This window comes from Salmo trutta, chromosome 27 (assembly GCF_901001165.1).
Source record: "Salmo trutta chromosome 27, fSalTru1.1, whole genome shotgun sequence".
Classification (NCBI taxonomy): domain Eukaryota; kingdom Metazoa; phylum Chordata; class Actinopteri; order Salmoniformes; family Salmonidae; genus Salmo; species Salmo trutta.
The window spans coordinates 33,821,597-33,841,924 of NC_042983.1; the positions used below are offsets into that span (position 1 = coordinate 33,821,597).

Here is a 20,328-nt window from a genome sequence, read left to right on the forward strand (position 1 = left end):
AACCTAATCTGACCTAGTAATTAAATTCAAGGCTATGGGTCCTCTATCTACAGTAGTCAGCCACTGAGAGCCGTGCCACTGAGAGCCGTGCCACTGAGAGCCGTGCCACTGAGAGCCGTGCCACTGAGAGCCGTGCCACTGAGAGCCGTGCCACTGAGAGCCGTGCCACTGAGAGCCGTGTCACTGAGAGCCGTGTCACTGAGAGCCATGCTACAGTCTCTTTGTGTTTATGTTGAAGTAACTTATCCTGGACCTCTCCTCTGATCCTCTATTTCGCTCTCTCTCTCTCCTGGTGTTTCGCTCAGCATGATCACACACTCCTTGCAGTGCAGGGCCTCTGTTGTGGCTATACCTCAATCAGGTGACCTTACAACACTGTAAGATTACAAAAACATCTCTCTCTCTCACACACACACACCCTCTAGATGTATATCTGTAGTGTTATTCAGGTTCAGTGGTAGCTCACCTGGTGTAGCGCGGTCTTGGCTCCCCTTCCAGCAGGTGTGAGTGCATGCGTGCGTGTGTGTTTTAGAGAAGCCCCCACCGCCGGCATTGCGCTCCCCTCCTGTCGGACGTAGGTAATCCCCACCCTCTGTGGGTCTTGGGGTTAGGGGTGGAGGGAGCTGAGAGTGGAGTGGAGAGAGGGATTTAGAGATCAGCACGCGCTGGGAGAGGGGATATAGAGCTAATGTGTCAGACAACGGGCAGATGACGTCACACAGCAGAGAGAGAGAGAGAACACTCTGGAGAGAAACCTTCAATTATAGTAAGCCCATAGAGATGGGGAGTGACAAGGATGAAAAAAGATGGAGGGGAGAGAGAAAGCGAGAGAGAGAGAGAAAGGGAGAGAGAGAGGGGGGGGGAGAGAGAGGACAGCGAATGGGAGAGAGAGAGAGAGAGACAGAGAGAAGGGTAGAGGGAGAGAGAAGGGGAGAGGGAGAGAGAGAGAGAGAGAAGGAGAGAGAGAGAGGGAGGGGACAGCGAATGGGAGAGAGAGAGAGAGAGAAGGGGAGAGAGAGAGAGAGAGAGAAGGGGAGAGGGAGAGAGAGAAGGGGAGAGGGAGAGAGAAGGGGAGAGGAGAGAGAGAAGGGGAGAGAGAGAGAGAGAAGGGGAGAGAGAGAGAGAGAGAGAAGGAGAGAGAGAGAGAGAGAGAAGGGGAGAGAGAGAGAGAGAAGGAGAGAGAGAGAGGTAGAGGAAAGCTTAAAGATAGAAAAACAAGACAACTTTGTTCCAGGAAGGGCAGCTGAGGAGTAAAAAGGGGAACAGAGGGAAGCAGATAGAGGTAGAGACATGTAGAGGGGGAACAGAGGGAAGCAGATAGAGGTAGAGACATGTAGAGGGGGAACAGAGGGAAGCAGATAGATGTATAGACATGTAGAGGGGGAACAGAGGGAAGCAGATAGATGTATAGACATGTAGAGGGGGAACAGAGGGAAGCAGATAGATGTATAGACATGTAGAGGGGGAACAGAGGGAAGCAGATAGAGGTAGAGACATGTAGAGGGGGAACAGAGGGAAGCAGATAGATGTAGAGACATGTAGAGGGGGAACAGAGGGAAGCAGATAGAGGTAGAGACATGTAGAGGGGGAACAGTGGGAAGCAGATAGATGTATAGACATGTAGAGGGGGAACAGAGGGAAGCAGATAGAGGTAGAGACATGTAGAGGGGGAACAGTGGGAAGCAGATAGATGTATAGACATGTAGAGGGGGAACAGAGGGAAGCAGATAGAGGTAGAGACATGTAGAGGGGGAACAGTGGGAAGCAGATAGAGGTAGAGACATGTAGAGGGGGAACAGAGGGAAGCAGATAGAGGTAGAGACATGTAGAGGGGTAACAGAGGGAAGCAGATAGATGTATAGACATGTAGAGGGGGAACAGAGGGAAGCAGATAGAGGTAGAGACATGTAGAGGGGGAACAGTGGGAAGCAGATAGATGTATAGACATGTAGAGGGGGAACAGAGGGAAGCAGATAGAGGTAGAGACATGTAGAGGGGGAACAGTGGGAAGCAGATAGAGGTAGAGACATGTAGAGGGGGAACAGAGGGAAGCAGATAGAGGTAGAGACATGTAGAGGGGGAACAGTGGGAAGCAGATAGAGGTAGAGACATGTAGAGGGGGAACAGAGGGAAGCAGATAGAGGTAGAGACATGTAGAGGGGGAACAGAGGGAAGCAGATAGAGGTAGAGACATGTAGAGGGGGAACAGAGGGAAGCAGATAGAGGTAGAGACATGTAGAGGGGGAACAGAGGGAAGCAGATAGAGGTAGAGACATGTAGAGGGGGAACAGAGGGAAGCAGATAGATGTATAGACATGTAGAGGGGGAACAGAGGGAAGCAGATAGATGTATAGACATGTAGAGGGGGAACAGAGGGAAGCAGATAGAGGTAGAGACATGTAGAGGGGGAACAGAGGGAAGCAGATAGAGGTAGAGACATGTAGAGGGGGAACAGAGGGAAGCAGATAGAGGTAGAGACATGTAGAGGGGGAACAGAGGGAAGCAGATAGAGGTAGAGACATGTAGAGGGGGAACAGAGGGAAGCAGATAGAGGTAGAGGGGGAACAGAGGGAAGAGGACAGAGAGGGAAAGGTGGATGGTGTGCAGCTGGCAGCCTGTCACAGCCCAAGGTGTCTCTTGTCACTGTGCTGGTCACACGCACGCAAAGCACGGCACTGCCATGAATAAAGCATCATAATCCACTGAGATTACACAAACAGTAGTGGGAGCTGGCCCACGGGGAACAAGTCAAACAGTAGTGGGAGCTGGCCCACGGGGAACAAGTCAAACAGTAGTGGGAGCTGGCCCACGGGGAACAAGTCAAACAGTAGTGGGAGCTGGCCCACGGGGAACAAGTCAAACAGTAGTGGGAGCTGGCCCACGGGGAACAAGTCAAACAGTAGTGGGAGCTGGCCCACGGGGAACAAGTCAAACAGTAGTGGGAGCTGGCCCACGGGGAACAAGTCAAACAGTAGTGGGAGCTGGCCCACGGGGAACAAGTCAAACAGTAGTGGGAGCTGGCCCACGGGGAACAAGTCAAACAGTAGTGGGAGCTGGCCCACGGGGAACAAGTCAAACAGTAGTGGGAGCTGGCCCACGGGGAACAAGTCAAACAGTAGTGGGAGCTGGCCCACGGGGAACAAGTCAAACAGTAGTGGGAGCTGGCCCACGGGGAACAAGTCAAACAGTAGTGGGAGCTGGCCCACGGGGAACAAGTCAGGGGTCTCAGGCAGTTAAAGGATGTCTGAGTGGTGATGTTTGGTGTCTGGGGTTTTCTGAGAAGGTTTGGAGTGTAGGGCTGTATGTGTGTGAGGCTTGATACGACAGGCTACAGAGGTTGGGAGGAGAAGGGCTCTCTACGGGGCTCACGTGGTGGGCAATGCATCAGCATGTTTATGTAGGATCGGTTAAGTGTTTGTGTGAGTGTGTGTGTATGTGTTAAGGTGGGTGGGAGGGACATACAGGCTGCATATTGTCAGCACTTCCTGGACATGTGTGTATCACTGTATCTGTTAAGCTGTAGTATAGGTTAACTGTCAAAGCAGCGTTTGGTCTCCACACTGTTAGCCATGCTATGGCAGCAGTGGTAGGTACACACACACACATACACACACACGTATGTTTGTGCTGGTTAAGTGGGCTAGTCAGTGAGCGCAGTGGGAGGCAGGCTTTACTGCAGGCTGTAGCCCAGAGCAGGTGGCTCGTTATAGGCCTGATGGGGAGGCTTAAAAGTGTCGCACAGGTAGGACCTCTTTCCCAGTAACACCTGTCTGCCGTTTACACTCTGAAATCATAACAGTGCACCATTAGGAGCACTGTTAGCATCCTGTTAAGTCCCGGCCGCAACCGGTTTCTGCCGCCAGGCCCCAAAAGGATTGTGGGATTTCGGAGCCATATGTTTCTGATTAATAATGATGGGACTGGATGAGTTTGCGTGAAAAAGCCACAGCGTGTGTATGTGTATGCAAGCTTCTCCTCCTCTCCTCCTCTCCTTTCCTTTTAAAGTCAAGCATATTTCAGTCTAAGACAAAGCATTTCAAACACACACACACACACACACACATACAAAGTGAAATCTAGGCAAGCCTAGATATCTTATATTGAGTAATAATATTTCACTTTTTTTTGTACTAAGCTAAATTATTTAACGTCGTTGGCAGATAATTTATCTTATTTTAACAAAAAAATATCCTGATGCTTAGATTTCACTTTTTGCCGTGCACCCACACACACTTTGTAAATGCTTACATACAGGCTCTTCCCAACAATGCAGAGAGAGAGGAAAATACTACAATAATAGAAAAATAATAAGATGAGGAATAAATACACAAAGAGGAACGATAACTTGGCTCTATACACAGGGTAGCAGTACCGAGTCCATGTGCAGGGGTATGCCTTAATTGAAGTAGATATGTACATATATGTAGGGGTAAAGTGACTAAGCAACAGTGGAGTTTCAAACCCTGACTGCAGCAGTGCATACATCCACACACACACGCACACAAACCAGCTCACGCACACAAACACACACAAGCACACACACACGCACACAAACCAGTGCACGCACACAAACACACACCCACACACAAACACACATACACGCACACAAACCAGCGCACACACACACACACCAGGGTGACCTGTTTATGTTTGTGGTGTCTCACTCAGTTCAATGTTGCCATGGATCGGCGCCCTGGCATGAAGTATTGATAGTAACAATGTCTGAGAGAGAATCCGATGTGGCATCGTTTAGTCAACTTCCCTCCTCTAATCCCATGCAGTGTGCTAGCCTGTATCTGACCGCAGCTCAGCCTGCTCTCCCTGTTCCCACAACGTTGGGGTTGCCTTGACAAATCTATTGAAACGCCGGCCCCTGCTCCTCCATTGGCAGGGAACGGGAGGGCTGCCTTTGAAATGCCTCCCTCCGCTCAAAGCACATCAGCACAGCTGACATCTTCTTCTTCTAGACGGAATGAATTAGAGCGATACAATGAGACACTCTGTCTGTCTGTCTGTCTGTCTGTCTGTCTGTCTGTCTGTCTGTCTGTCTGTCTTGTCTGTCTTGTCTGTCTTGTCTGTCTTGTCTGCCTTGCCTGCCTTGCCTGCCACGGCATCTTTATGTTTACCAAAATGGCAGTCAAATCCCTATACCCCCACCCAGCCCCCCCCCACCACACACACGCACAACCTCAACACAAAAAGCCCCTCTATCTTGCCCACATTGCACACTCCTAAGCCACTCGATTGACAGGATGAAGGGAGATGAGAAAATGTGATGCTGTGGTAAGCAGGATATCATTGCCTTTTGTGTGTGTTTGATAGGTTGGAACACGGATGTGTGCATTGTAAAAACACCAGACATGGTCTGTGACATTTTCTCCTCACAAAAACAGCGATGCTGTATCTCGCTGTAACTAAATCTCTGGTTACACTAAAGTTCTTCCTCACGGAAAATGTTAAAGAAAGGTGACAACATAAAAGAAATTGCCTGCTGATCCTTATAGCTATATACCCATCAATATACGACCAACCGGGCCGGCCTCTTCACCATATATCTATATGTGTAATTTCGTGTGTGTGTGTACACACACAAAACAGTCACACACACACACATACACAGTTTCTTTCTCTCTCCCTCTCTCGCACACACACACACACACAGGAATGTCCAGATGACGCGGGTGGGTCCCGGGTGGGGGGCACAGTGACCCCTGGGTGGCAGAGGCCTCGGGGGGAGGTCGGAGTGGGAGGACAGGGTGAGGAAGGGTGTGGGTGGGGCGTGGCCTGTTGACAGCCTAGAGGCAGTGTGATGGAACTCGGGGTTCTAGACAAGGTGGGGGTGTGTGGGGTTCACTGGCCTCCCTGATCGGCCCAGTCAGCTCCCTCTCTGTCCGACAGAAGCAGGACCTTGGGAGATCACTGGGTTGTGGAGGGGAGGGAGTGGCGATAGAGGGGGGTTCAAGGATGGGACCCCTCTCCCAAAACACACACAAACACACCCCCACACACACAAGAAATGTATTGGCTATCAGGTGGGCCGAGGCAAAAGTAAACAAGAGCAGATAAGCTATGATTGGTCAGGAGGCCAGCCTAATCTCAGTGATTGGTCAGGAGGCCAGCCTAATCTCCTTTACATTACTGTTTCTTCTATTTCACTTTCATCTTATCTCAGGAACGTCTTCTCCCCGTCTCTCCTCCCTTCACCACCTCCTTCTCTTCATCCTCCCTCTCCCTCCTCCACACCCATCCCGTCAAACTAACACATACCACACTGCACCATCAACCCACTGGACATAACACACACACACACTGTCAGTCGGAATCATCATACACACACACACACACACACACACACACACACACACACACACACACACACACACACTGTCAGTTGGAATCATCATACACACACACACAATGCACTGTATAAAGCAGAATTTCACATGTAGAAGGGTGAAGACAAGAGGGAAGGGGTAAAGATATGTTTGAAGAAGTGCTCCTCTGCTGTCTAAGTGTAAGGCTGTGGACTGGCGGAGGGGGGGGGGGGTGTTGAGGGGTTATGGGTCACCAGGCTGCGTAGACACCCCCCTGGGGCGTCCCGGCTCGCCATCACAAACAAAATCAGACTAGTCTGAGCAATGTGTCACAGGGCTTTTAATTGCTTGTTCCTGTCTCCTTCCCCCGTCTCTCCTCCCTTCACCACCTCCTCCCCCCACAGCACTGCCGGAACTGGGTGTCAAGCCCTGAGCCCCTGGACACACCGGTGGAGCCCATGCTACCGGACTGCCCTCGCCTCTCTGCAGGTAGAGTGTGTGATAGTGGATTCAACACTGCTTACACTTTTCATCTCTCAATCTCTCTCAATCTTTGTCTATATATATTTCTGTCTCTATCTCGCTGTATATATATACAGTGGGGGAAAAAAGTATTTGATCCCCTGCTGATTTTGTACGTTTGCCCACTTACAAAGAAATGATCAGTCTATAATTTTAATGGTAGGTTTATTTGAACAGTGAGAGACAGAATAACAACAAAAATGTTAAAAAATGATTTGCTATTTAATGAGGGAAATAAGTATTTGACCCCTCTGCAATACATGACTTAGTACTTGGTGGCAAAACCCTCGTTGGCAATCACAGAGGTCAGACGTTTCTTGTAGTTGGCCACCAGGTTTGCACACATCTCAGGAGGGATTTTGTCCCACTCCTCTTTGCAGATCTTCTCCAAGTCATTTAGGTTTCGAGGCTGACGTTTGGCAACTCGAACCTTCAGCTCCCTCCTCAGATTTTCTATGGGATTAAGGTCTGGAGACTGGCTAGGCCACTCCAGGACCTTAATGTGCTTCTTCTTGAGCCACTCCTTTGTTGCCTTGGCCGTGTGTTTTGGGTCATTGTCATGCTGGAATGCCCATCCACGACCCATTTTTAATGCCCTGGCTGAGGGAAGGAGGTTCTCACCCAAGATTTGACGGTACATGGCCCTGTCCATCGTCCCTTTGATGCGGTGAAGTTGTCCTGTCCCCTTAGCAGAAAAACACCCCCAAAGCATAATGTTTCCACCTCCATGTTTGACGGTGGAGATGGTGTTCTTGGGGTCATAGGCAGCATTCCTCCTCCTCCAAACACAGCGAGTTGAGTTGATGCCAAAGAGCTCCATTTTGGTCTCATCTGACCACAACACTTTCACCAGTTGTCCTCTGAGTCATTCAGATGTTCATTGGCAAACTTCAGACGGGCATGTATATGTATTCTTGCCTTGCGGGCACTGCAGGATTTCAGTCCTTCACGGCGTAGTGTGTTACCAATTGTTTTCTTGGTGACTATGGTCCCAGCTGCCTTGAGATCATTAACAAGATCCTCCCGTGTAGTTCTGGGCTGATTCCTCGCCGTTCTCATGATCATTGCAACTCCACAAGGTGAGATCTTGCATGGAGCCCCAGGCCGAGGGATATTGACAGTTCTTTTGTGTTTCTTCCATCTGCGAATAATCGCACCAAATGTTGTCACCTTCTCAACAAGCTGCTTGGCGACGGTCTTGTAGCCCATTGCAGCCTTGTGTAGGTCTACAATCTTGTCCCTGACATCCTTGGAGAACTCTTTGGTCTTGGCCATGGTGGAGAGTTTGGAATCTGATTGATTGATTGCTTCTGTGGACAGGTGTCTTTTTTACAGGTAACAAGCTGCGGTTAGGAGCACTCCCTTTAAGAGTGTGCTCCTAATCTCAGCTCGTTACCTGTATCCTCTAGGGGCTAGGGGGCAGTATTTTCACGTCTGGATGAAAAATGTACCCAATTTAAACAGGTTACTACTCTGGCCCAGAAAATAGAATATGCATATTATTAGTAGATTTGGATAGAAAACACCCTGAAGTTTCTAAAACTGTTTGAATGGTGTCTCTAAGTATAACAGAACTCATATGGCAGGCAAAAACCTGAGAGAAAATACAAGCAGGAAATGAAAATCTTGTGGCTGTACTATTTTCGAGTCATTGCCAATAAAACACACAGTGACAAAGGATTCATTTTGCACTTCCTATGGCTTCCACTAGATGTCAGCAGTCTTTATAAAGTTGTTTGAAGCGTCTATGATGAACAGACACGGGATGAGAAAGAAGGGAATTTGATGTCCCTGGGATGTCGTCACTTCATTATTGCGCGTTCATGCGCGTTCATGTGAGATGAGACCTTGTATTCAAAACGTTTTTCAAGACACAGGAAAGGTCCGGTTGAAATATTACTGATGTTTCACGTTAAAAATGGCCCTAAAGATTGATGCTAAACAACGTTTTACATGTTTGAACAAACGTAAATAGATTTTTTTTTTTACTTTTTGTCGTGACTTTTCCCTCCGCGCCCTACATTTTGAGTAGCTTACTGAACGCACTAACAACACGGAACAACATGGAGTTATTTAGACATAAATTATGAACTTCATCGAAAAAAACAACATTTGTTGTGGACCTGGGATCCTGGAAGTGCCTTCTGATGAAGATTATTAAAGGTAAGGGAATATTTCTAATGTTATTTATGATTTTAGATGATTCCAACATGGCGGCTATCTGTATTGCGTAGTGTATTTTTCTGAGCAGAGTACTCAGATTATTGCAAAGTGTGCTTTCCAAGTAAATTTATTTTGAAATCTGTCAATGCGGTTGCATTCAGGAGATGTTAATCTATAATTCTTTGAATAACAGTTTAATACTTTAACCACGTTTTATAATGAGTATTTTTTGTAAATTCACTGGCAGTTTTGGGGGAGACACATTTTCTCAACGACACGCGCCGATGTAAAAGGCTGTTTTTGGATATAAATATGAACTTGATAGAACAAAAAATGCATGTATTGTCTAACATAATGTCCTAGGAGTGTCATCTGATGAAGATTGTCAAAGGTTAGTGCATCATTTTAGCTGGTTTTCTGCTTTTGGTGACGCCTGTCCTTGAATTGAAAATGAATGTGTGTACTTTTTTGGCTATGTACTCTCCTAACATAATCTAACTTTATGCTTTCGCCGTAAAGCCTCTTTGAAATCGGACAATGTGGTTCGATTAAGGAGATGTTTATCTTTTAAATGGTGTAAAATAGTTGATTGTTTGAGAAATTGAAATTATTAGATTTTTGCTGTTTTGAATTTTCCGCCAGGCTAGCAATCCCGTCAGTGGGATTCTATCCCCAAGAGGATAAAAGACACCTGGGAGCCAGAAATCTTTCTGATTGAGAGGGGGTCAAATACTTATTTCCCTCATTAAAATGCAAATCAATTTATAACATTTTTGACATGCGTTTTTCTGGATTTTTTTGTTGTTATTCTGTCTCTCACTGTTCAAATAAACCTACCATTAAAATTATAGACCGATCATTTCTTTGTAAGTGGGCAAACGTACAAAATCAGCAGGGGATCAAATACTTTTTTCCCCCACTGTATATATCTCGATATATATTTATTTTTTGTATCTGTCTCTTTCTATATATCTCTCTATATCTTTCTATATATATTTCTGTCTCTATCTCTCTCTATATTTATCTCTCTACATACAGTTGAAGTTGGAAGTTTACATACACCATAGCCAAATACATTTAAACTCAGTTTTTCACCATTCCTGACATTTAATTCTAGAAAAAAATCCCTGTTTTAGGTCAGTTAGGATCACCACATTATTTTAAGAATGTGAAATGTCAGAATAATAGTAGAGAGAATGATTTATTTCAGCTTTTATTTCTTTCATCACATTCCCAGTGGGTCAGAAGTTTACGTCCCACTCAATTAGTATTTGGTAGCATTTCCTTTAAATTGTTTAACTTTGGTCAAACGTTTCGAGTAGCCTTCCACAAGCTTCCCACAATAAGTTGGGTGAATTTTGGCCCATTCCTCCTGACCGAGCTGGTGTTACTGAGTCAGGTTTGTAGGCCTCCTTGCTCGCACACGCTTTTTCAGTTCTGTCCACAAATGTTCTATAGGATTGAGGTCAGGTTTTGTGATGGCCACTCCAATATCTTGACTTTGTTGTCCTTAAGCCATTTTGCCACAACTTTGGAAGTATGCTTGGGGTCATTGTCCATTTGGAAGACCCATTTGCGACCAAGCTTTAACTTTCTGACTGATGTCTTGAGATGTTGCTTCAATATATCCACATAATTTCCCTGCCTCATGATGCCATCTATTTTCTGAAGTGCACCAGTCCCTCCTACAGCAAAGCACCCCGATAACATGATGCTGCCACCCCCGTGCTTCACGGTTGGGATGTTGTTCTTCGGCTTACAAGCATCCCCCTTTTTCCTCCAAACATAACAATGGTCATTAATGCCGAACAGTTCTATTTTTGTTTCATCAGACCACAGGACATTTCTCCAAAAAGTACGATCTTTGTCTCCAATGTGCAGTTGCAAACCGTAGTCAGGCTTTTTTATGGTGGGGCTTTTTTTGGGCGGTTTTGGACCAGTGGCTTCTTGGACCAGTGGCTCCTTTCAGGTTACATTAATATAGGACTCGTTTTACTGTGGATATAAATACTTTTGTACCTGTTTCCTCCAGCATCTTCACAAGGTCCTTTGCTGTTGTTCTGGGATTGATTTGCACTTCTCGCACCAAAGTACGTTCCTCTCTAGGAGACAGAACGCGTCTCCTTCCTGAGCGGTATGACGGCTGCGTGGTCCCATAGTGTTTATACTTGCGTACTATTGTTTGTACAGATGAACGTGGTACCTTCAGGCGTTTGGAAATTGCTCCCAAGGATGAACCAGACTTGTGGAGGTCTACAATTTATTTTCTGAAGTCTTGGCTGATTTCTTTTGATTTTCCCATGATGTCAAGAAAATAGGCACTGAGTTTGAAGGTAGGCCTTGAAATACATCCACAGGTACACCTCCAATTGACTCAAATGATGTCAATTAGCCTATTAGAAGCTTCTAAAGCCATGACATAATTTTCTGGAATTTTCCAAGCTGTTTAAAGGCAGTCAACTTAGTGTATGTAAACTTCTCACCCACTGGAATTGTGATACAGTGAAATATAAGTGAAATAATCGGTCTGTTAACAATTGTTGGAAAAACACCATGAGGTTCCAGGACTTAACCACTGTTATACAGTACCAGTCAAAAGTTTGGACACACCTTCACATTCAAGGGGTTTTCTTTATTTTTACTATTTTCTACATTGTAGAATAATAGTGACGACATCAAAACTATGAAATAACACATATGGAATCATGTAGTAACCAAAAAATGTTTGCATTTCCTTTACTCTGCGGTCCGATTCATCCTAAACCATTTCAATTGGGTTGAGGTCCGGTGATTGTGGAGGCCAGGTCATCTGATGCAGCACTCCATCACTCTCCTTCTTGGTCAAATAGCCCTTACACAGCCTGGAGGTGTGTTGGGTCATTTTCCTGTTGAAAAACAAATGGTAGTCCCACTAAGCCCAAACCAGATAGTATGGTGTATCGCTGCAGAATGCTGTGGTAGACATGCTGTTTCAGTGTGCCTTGAATTCTAAATAAATCACTGACAGTGTCACCAGCAAAGCACCCCCACACCATCACTCCTCCATGCTTCACGGTGGGAACTGCACATGTGGAGATCATCCATTCACCTACTCTGAATCTCACAAAGACACGGCAGTAGGAACCAAAACTCTCAAATTTGGACTCATTAGACCAAAGGACAGATTTTTTATTTGAGCTGTTCTTGCCATAATATGGACTTTGTCTTTTTCCAAATAAGGCTATCTTCTGTATACCACCTCTACCTTTTCACAGTACAGTTGATTGGCTCAAACACATTAGGAAGGAAAGAAATTCCACAAATTAACTTTTAACAAGGCACACCTGTTAATTGAAATGTATACCTCATGAAGCTGGTTGAGAGAATTCCAAGAGTGTGCAAAGCTGTCGTCAAGGCAAAGGGTGGCTACTTTGAAGAACCTCAAATATAAAATATATTTTGATTTGTTTAACACTTTTTTGGTTACTACATGATTCCTTATGTGTTATTTCATAGTATTGATGTCTTCACTATTATTCTACAATGTAGAAAATAGTAAAAATAAAGAAAAACCCTTGAATGAGTAGGTGTGTCCAATCTTTTGACTGGTACTGTATGTCACAGTTATCAGGACTTGTCTTATTCTGGGCATATTTGATTGAGCATTAGTCTTAATGACTTTTACATCGGCGATAATGAGAGAGAGTGAGTGTAAAGTTGCGTCCAGCTCAGCAAGTCTTTGGTGGCTAGTCGCTCTGGTCTCATGTCAAAGGTTGATTTGATTGTCTTTGTGTCCTTGGTGGCTTGACAGGGAGCGAGGCACCACCATTGTGCCGTGAGTCACAAGAGAGCAGCCAGAGGTGACAGAGGTGGAGGGAAGGATGTCAAAGTACCATGACCCAGCTTTTTCTCTGCTGAGGGAATGCTTCTCAATTCATCCCTCTATCCCTCCATCCCTCCCATCCATATCCTTGTCCATAATTCAGCTGTCACGACGGAGAGGGTGTGTGTGTGTGTGTATGCCTGCATGCTACTATGGCAGGGGATTGCTCTGCTCTGAGGAGATAATGGCTAACCACAATGTGTTCATCAACAGACTTCTGTTTCCTCGTTGTCACTAACCTCACGCACACACACACAGACAGCATACCACACCAAGAGCTAACTGCACTATTCTGGAGCCCGGGAAGCCTCCGGCTACTGGGCCACTATGGAGAATGGCGCCTGATCAGACAGACACTAAGACGTCTGAAGGCAAACCAAGGCATGCCATTGGCTGTCCTTCAGATGTTTTGGTTTGAGTGACAGAGCTGTCAGGCAGTAAGGAGGGAGTCACTGGCAGCACTGAAGGATGAGTCTCCCTTTCATTCCATCCCACTGATCTCTCTCTCTCTCTCTCTCTCTCTCTCGCTCTGTCTCTCATTCCCTTCCCTGTCTCTCATTCCCTTCCCTGTCTCTCCCTGTCTCTCATTCCCTTCCCTGTCTCTCCATGTGTGGTGCTGTTGTCGCGTAGGTGTTCTCCAAGGCCTGTCTGTCTTTCTGTTGGTGCTAATCATCTGTGAAGCAACATTGGTACCAGCATGGCAATGCCCCACTGAGGGGCTGTTTAGTGTGATGGGTGTCTGCTACCATCTTTGTTTATTGTTTTTAACGTGATAAACCCTGGACCGGTTCCCTGTTAGCCTGGCTAGCTTTTCTCCCTCTCTCTCTTTTTCATTTTCATTCCCTCTTTCAAAAGGAATCTTCCCCTAGAAGGTCACTGCTCCAGCGCTGGCAGCGGCCTGACAGACTGGCATCATTTTATCAGTTAGGAGCATGCTGAAAACTGACTAAATATGCAGATAAAGTGGAACAAATCTCCTGCTGGAAAGCCTCTCCGTGTGCTGTGCCTGGGGGGCTGGGGAGAGGGGCTGGGGAGAGGGGCTGGGGCCTACCCAGGGTCTGACTCACCACTGCTGGGCTGCAGTCACAGAGCAGATAGCCAGGAGAGGGAAAGGGGCAGGGCTGGGCAGGCTCGCTCTAGAGTCAGGCTTAGAGGCACACAACAGTGATAACACACTGTAGTTAAAAGAATAGTTATTTTTGATTTTGTGATTTTTTTTCCAATTCAACAAAGTAGCTAACAAAGAATTGATGCAATGTGGATGTATGAATTTCTCAAACCAAAAGTGTCAAATCGAGAGATTTAAGAAAAGTCTAGTACGTTTCACCTGAACTCAAGACTTCCAGTGATTCCTACAAGCCTGTAGAAAGAAATGGATGATGTAGTGTGTGTCTGTGTTGCGGAGATGATCCCTGTGATTTGATGTGCACAGTGTAAAGCCTCGCTCTGATGCGGCACGCACCGCTGACCATGAAACACCTCTGCTTGTCGCCACCTCCGCCCGGCCTACAGGCCCCCGTCCATCCGTCTGATGGATGTTTATCTGTTGAGTTACACTTCCAGAGGAAACGCATCCCGCCTCATCTCCTCACTTCCTCTGTTTTTTCAGGTTTACTTTTTTCAGGGTTCGGGGGGGGTCTGCTGGCTCATCGAAAGATCAGATGAAGAGAGGAAGGGCGTATTTTTGGCTTGTTTGTCTTTACTGACGTTAGCGTGGCCTAGCGTTAGAGGAGCCTAGCATTAGTGGAGCCTAGCGTTAGAGGAGCCTAGCATTAGTGGAGCCTAGCGTTAGAAGAGCCTAGCTTTAGAGGAGCCTAGCGTTAAAGTGGACTAGCGTTTGATTAGCCTAGCATTAGCGTGGCCTAGCGTTAGATTAGCCCAGCATTAGCGTGGCCTAGCGTTAGATTAGCCCAGCATTAGCGTGGCCTAGCGTTAGAGGAGCCTAGCGTTTGCGTGGCCTAGCGTTGGAGGAGCCTAGCGTTAGATTAGCCTAGCATTAGCGTGGCCTGGCGTTAGAGGAGCCTGGCGTTAGCGTGGCCTAGCGTTGGAGGAGCCTAGCGTTAGATTAGCCTAGCATTAGCGTGGCCTGGCGTTAGAGGAGCCTGGCGTTAGCGTGGCCTAGCGTTGGAGGAGCCTAGCGTTAGAGGAGCCTAGCGTTGGAGGAGCCTAGCGTTGGAGGAGCCTAGCGTTGGAGGAGCCTAGCGTTGGAGGAGCCTAGCGTTGGAGGAGCCTAGCGTTGGAGGAGCCTAGCGTTAGAGGAGCCTAGCGTTAGAGGAGCCTAGCATTAGAGGAGCCTAGCGGTGAACCAGAAACGAACTCAGACCCTGATCATGTCACGGTGCTCATCTCCGGGGCAAGCTACCGCCTGGATCGTACAGGTGCCAAGCTCGCTCTAGACTGACACGGTCTTGTGGAAAACGCTGACCCGGCAGTCGCTTGGCTCTTATGGTTCTGTCACCATCCACCTCTCTGAGAACACCATAGACATGGACGGCTTTTAGATACAACCACAGACAGAGGTGATTGTGTGTTGGAGGGATGTTACGGTATTCGAGGAACATGGACCTCATTTTTATTTGTAGAATGTGTGAAGAACGGTCGATACTGTTTATTGGTGAAATATTAATCTATATCTTAAATGTTAGGTAGAAAAATAGAAGCTTAGTGTCTAGTAGCTGAGTAGTTAAGTGATGTTTAGGCATGTATGAGATGCTGTGTCTATGTTCAGGAAACACGTTGGCTGCCATCATCAGCCTCTCCTCCCAGCCTAACCAGCCTTTCATCTTCTTCCTCTGTACTAACTAGGGTTTCAACATTCTGTGAACTTTCCATAAATTCCCTAGTTTTCCTGAAATCCCAGTTGGAGGATTCCCGGAATCAGGAGGGATTTCCAACTGGGATTTCTGGAAAATGACCGTAGTACTAACACACGCCACCACTACACATATTGTCACAAATCATTGTGCCGCTTGTGTCATGTATTGAATTTATCTTACTCTTAATTCTAAGCTTCCTGTGCCCCCACTACCCCTCTCCCTCTATCCCTCTACCCCCTTTTTCTCCCACCTCCCTCTACCCCCCTCTCTTTCTCTCCCTCTCTCTCTCCCCTTCCCTCTTTCTCCCCTCCCTCTGTCTCCACCTCTCTCCCCGCTCCCTCTGTCTCCCCCTCTGCCTCCACCCCTCTCTTTCTCCATTCCCTCTGCCTCCCCCTCTCTCTCTCTCCCTCTCCCCCCTCCCTTTCTCCCCTCCCTCTCTCCCCCTCCCTCTTTCTCCCCTCCCTCTGTCTCACTCTTTCTCCCTTCCTTCTTTCTCCCCCTCTCTCTCCTCTCTCTCACCCCCTCGCTCTCCCCCCTCCCTCGCTCTCCCCTCTCTCTCTCTCTCTCTCTCTCTCTCCTCCCTCTCTCTCTCTCTCTCTCTCTCTCCGTTGTAGAGGATCAGAAGACACAGCCTTCATTTGCTATTCGTCTTTAAAATGGAGTTGAGGCCTAAAGGTTGATCCGTGTGCTCCGGCACCAGACTGGTGGGCCCTGACCCACTTGGCTCACAGCTTTATGTAATGAAGCCTGTGTTTAATAGAACCATGCAGACAGGAGCAGACCACTGGAGAGAGAATCATGTTTATTTTGCCATCTACTTTCCTTCCTCCCTTTTCTGTGTCTCTGAGTTTGTTGTACATCTGTGATTGGTCTACAACACAGAAGGTCTCTGACGGGGTCATATTCAAGGCACTGAGTCAACAAAAAGAATGTACGAGGGGCTAATGTGGAGGGAGGAGGTGGAAGGGAACAGGAGATCTTACTTAGACTTTCTCTTTGTCTCCCTTTTTTTTTATTGACTCTGTAGGGATTTTTTTACATCTGTTTTGGAGACATTGGCACGTTAAAGTATCTGAGTGGCATGATGCAGAGAGAGATAGAAAAACCTCAATTTTCATACTAACAGAAACGGAAAAACGACACAACAAAGTAATTTGACCCGGAATGAACAGACTGACCCAAGCTGCAACCCCCTACATGTAAACTTAGGGTGACAATATGAAAAAAAGATCCCCCTTGAGAGAGAAGGGAGCCTTGAGAGGAACCCGATTGCTTTGTATCAAAGACCCGGTCACTTTGATCACTTTGAGATGACTGTGTGTGTCTATCAACTGATCTTGGTGTTCCCTGTCTCTGTCTGTGACGTTTGTCTGAAGTCTGATTAGAGTTAGGACATGTTGCATACCAACTACCATCAGAAGATATATACCATTCTGCCATGGGCCTTGGCGAGGTCTGTGTTTTCTCAATAATACAACATAAATATGTGTTTCATGATAACGTTAGAGGCTTATTGTTACATCCCAAAATCAAATCAAATGTATTTATATAGCCCTTCTTACATCAGCTGATTTATCAAAGTGCTCTACAGAAACCCAGTATAAAACCCCAAACAGCAAGCAATGTAGGTGTAGAAGCAAATCAATATGTTGAATGTATGTCTGTATCAACTGTATGTACAGTACCAGTCAAAAGTTTGGACACACCTACACGTTCAAGGGTTTTTATTTATTTGACTATTTTCTACATTGTAGAATAATAGTGAAGACATCAAAACTATGAAATAACATATATGGAATCATGTAGTAACCAAAGAAGTGTTAAACAAATCAAAATATAGTAGCCACCCTTTGCCTTGATGACAGCTTTGCACACTCTTGGCATTCTCTCAACCAGCTTCATTAGGTAGTCACCTGGAATGCATTTCAATTAACAGGTGTTCCTTGTTAATTTATGGAATGTATTTCCATATTAATGCGTTTAAGCCAATCAGTTGTGTTGTGACAAGTTAGGGGTGGTATACTGAAGATAGCCCTATTTGGTAATAGACCAAGTCCATATTATGGCAAGAACAGCTCAAATAAGCAAAGAGAAATGACAGTCCATCATTACTTTTAAGACGTGAAGGTCAGTCAATACGGAAAATGTCAAGAACTTTGAAAGTTTCTTCAAGTGCAGTCGCAAAAACCGTCAAGCGCTATGATGAAACTGCCTCTCGTGAGGACCTCCACAGGAAAGGTAGACCCAGAGTTACCTCTGCTGCAGAGGATAGGTTCATAGAGTTACCAGCCTCAAATCGCCAATTAACTTCACCTCAGATTGCACCTTACAGAGTTCAAGTAACAGACACATCTCAACATCAACCTTTCAGAGGAGGCTGCGTGAATCAGGACTTCATGGTCAAATTGCTGCAAAGAAACCATTATCAAAGGACACCAATAAGAAGAAAAGACTTGGTTGAGCCAAGAAACACGAGCAATGAACATTAGACCTGTGGAAATCTGTCCTTTGGTCTGATGAGTACAAATGTTCGATTTTTGTTTCCAACCGCCGTGTCTTTGAGACACAGAGTAGGTGAACGGATGATAGCCGCATGTGTGGTTCCAACCATGAAGCATGGAGGAGGAGGTGCGATGGTGTGGGGTTGCTTTGCTGGTGACACTGTCAGTGATTTATTTAGAATTCAAGGCACACTTAACCAGCATGGCTACCACAGCATTCTGCAGCGATACACCATCCCACATGGTTTGCACTTAGTGGGACTATCATTTGTTTTTCAACAGGACAATGACCCAACACACCTCTAGACTGTGTAAGGGCTATTTGACCAAGAAGGAGAGTGATGGAGTGCTGAATCAGATGACCTGGCATCCACAATCACCCGACCTCAACCCAATTGAGATGGTTTGGGATGAGTTGGACCACAGAGTGAAGGAAAAACATCCAACAAGTGCTCAGCATATGTGGGAACTCATTCAAGACTGTTGGAAAAGCATTCCAGGTGACTTCCTCATGAAGCTGGTTGAGAGAATGCAAAGCTGTCATCAAGGCAAAGGATAGCTACTTTGAAGAATCTCGAATACAAGGTATATTTTGATTTAACACTTTTTTGTTTACTACATGAATCCATATGTGTTATTTCATAGTTTAATTTCTTCACTATTATTCTACAATGTAGAAAATAGTAAAATTAATTAAAAACTCTTGAATGAGTAGGTGTGTCCAAACTTTTGACTGGTAGTACTGTATGTGTGCATAGAATGACAGAGAGTGGCAGCTACACTGTGTGATTCCATTGAGAGTAGCATGGCCCTGCCTAGACTTTTGTCTGGGAGTATTGGATGGAATTCTCCCTGGTCTAGTCTAGTGGTCCAGTAATGGTCTCTCTCATGAGGCTGTCAAAGTGATAATAAGCTGGTCAGGCTGACTTGGTAAAAATGTGAAAACGCTGCAGCCCCAGCTGTCTCCATGAAAACCGGCTCGCCGAGTCTTTATGCTATCTCTTTTATTCCTGTTAATCTCATTTTATCTCCGAGCCTTTTCCCTCATCACATCCACGCCTGTAATCTCGCGCCCACATTTTTTTATTAGAAATTGTATGGCAACTGGTTGCTAAGCAACACTGAAGGTCAGGTAAAATTTGTTGTATTTGTTAGAGTAGTAGAGCCCACCTACATGTAACTGCCAAAATAATGGAAACACTTGAGTAAATGAGGGTACAGAGTGTAATGAAAGCAGGCGCATCCACATAGGTGTAGTTCCTTAGTTAATTAAGCAATTAACATCCCATGCTTAGGGGTCATGTATAAAAATGATGTACAGGCCATTATTTTGGTTACCATGGCTATGCTCCCATTGGATGACAATGCCCCCATCCACAGGGCACAGGTGGCCACTGAATGGCATGAAAACTATGTAAACCATATGCCATGGCCATCTCATTCACCAATTTGGAGATTCTGGAGCGGTGCCTGAGATAGCATTTTCCAGCACCTCAACAAAACACCAAATGATGGAATTTGTTGTGGAAGAATGGTGTCGCATCCCTCCAATAAAGATCCAGTAGAAACTATGCCAAGGTGCATTAAAGCTGTTCTGGCTCGTGGTGGGCCCAACGTCCTATTAAGACACTTTGTGATTCCTTTATTTTGGCAGTTATTGGTTTGTGAATGTAGTGAAGGGTAATCTACGCAAATGCTATCTGCTCATCTTATTTATTTTGTGAAAGTGTTTATGCACCTTTTATGCGATATTAGTGTTTACATTACCCGTCGCCTCGACCTGCATTCAGCAGTTATTCACCTTTTAGCATCTATTGTGGTCCCATGTGACTTAGCTGGTAGAGCATGGCGCTTGCAATTCCAGGCTTTCGTGGGTTTGATTCCCACTGGGGCCACATAGACACATGACTGTTAGTCACTTTGGATCAAAGTGTGTGCTACATAGCATACATTGCCTTCAGAAAGTGTTCACACCCTTTGACTTATTCCACATGTTGTTGTCTTTCAGCCTGAATTAAAAATGGATTACATCGTTTTTTAATGACAAAGTGAAAACATGATTTTAGACATTTTTGCTAACTTATTAAAAATGAAAAATATCTAATTTACAAAAGTATTCACACCCTTGACTCAATGCATGTCAGAATCAC

General features: G+C 45.8%; 1 protein-coding gene across 3 annotated transcripts in view; it reads left to right on the forward strand.

Moving 5' to 3' along the window:
* Window positions 1-20,328, forward strand: part of LOC115164920 (cotranscriptional regulator FAM172A homolog) — a 302,236-nt gene that overhangs the window by 222,599 nt on the left and 59,309 nt on the right. For 2 of the 3 annotated variants that reach the window (XM_029717842.1, XM_029717843.1), the window contains exon 10: window positions 6,719-6,803. In XM_029717842.1, the coding sequence (XP_029573702.1) occupies window positions 6,719-6,803 (85 nt within the window). Of the gene's footprint in view, window positions 1-6,718; window positions 6,804-12,789; window positions 13,080-20,328 lie in introns of those variants that run through there. The other variant, XM_029717844.1, reaches the window with a different exon arrangement.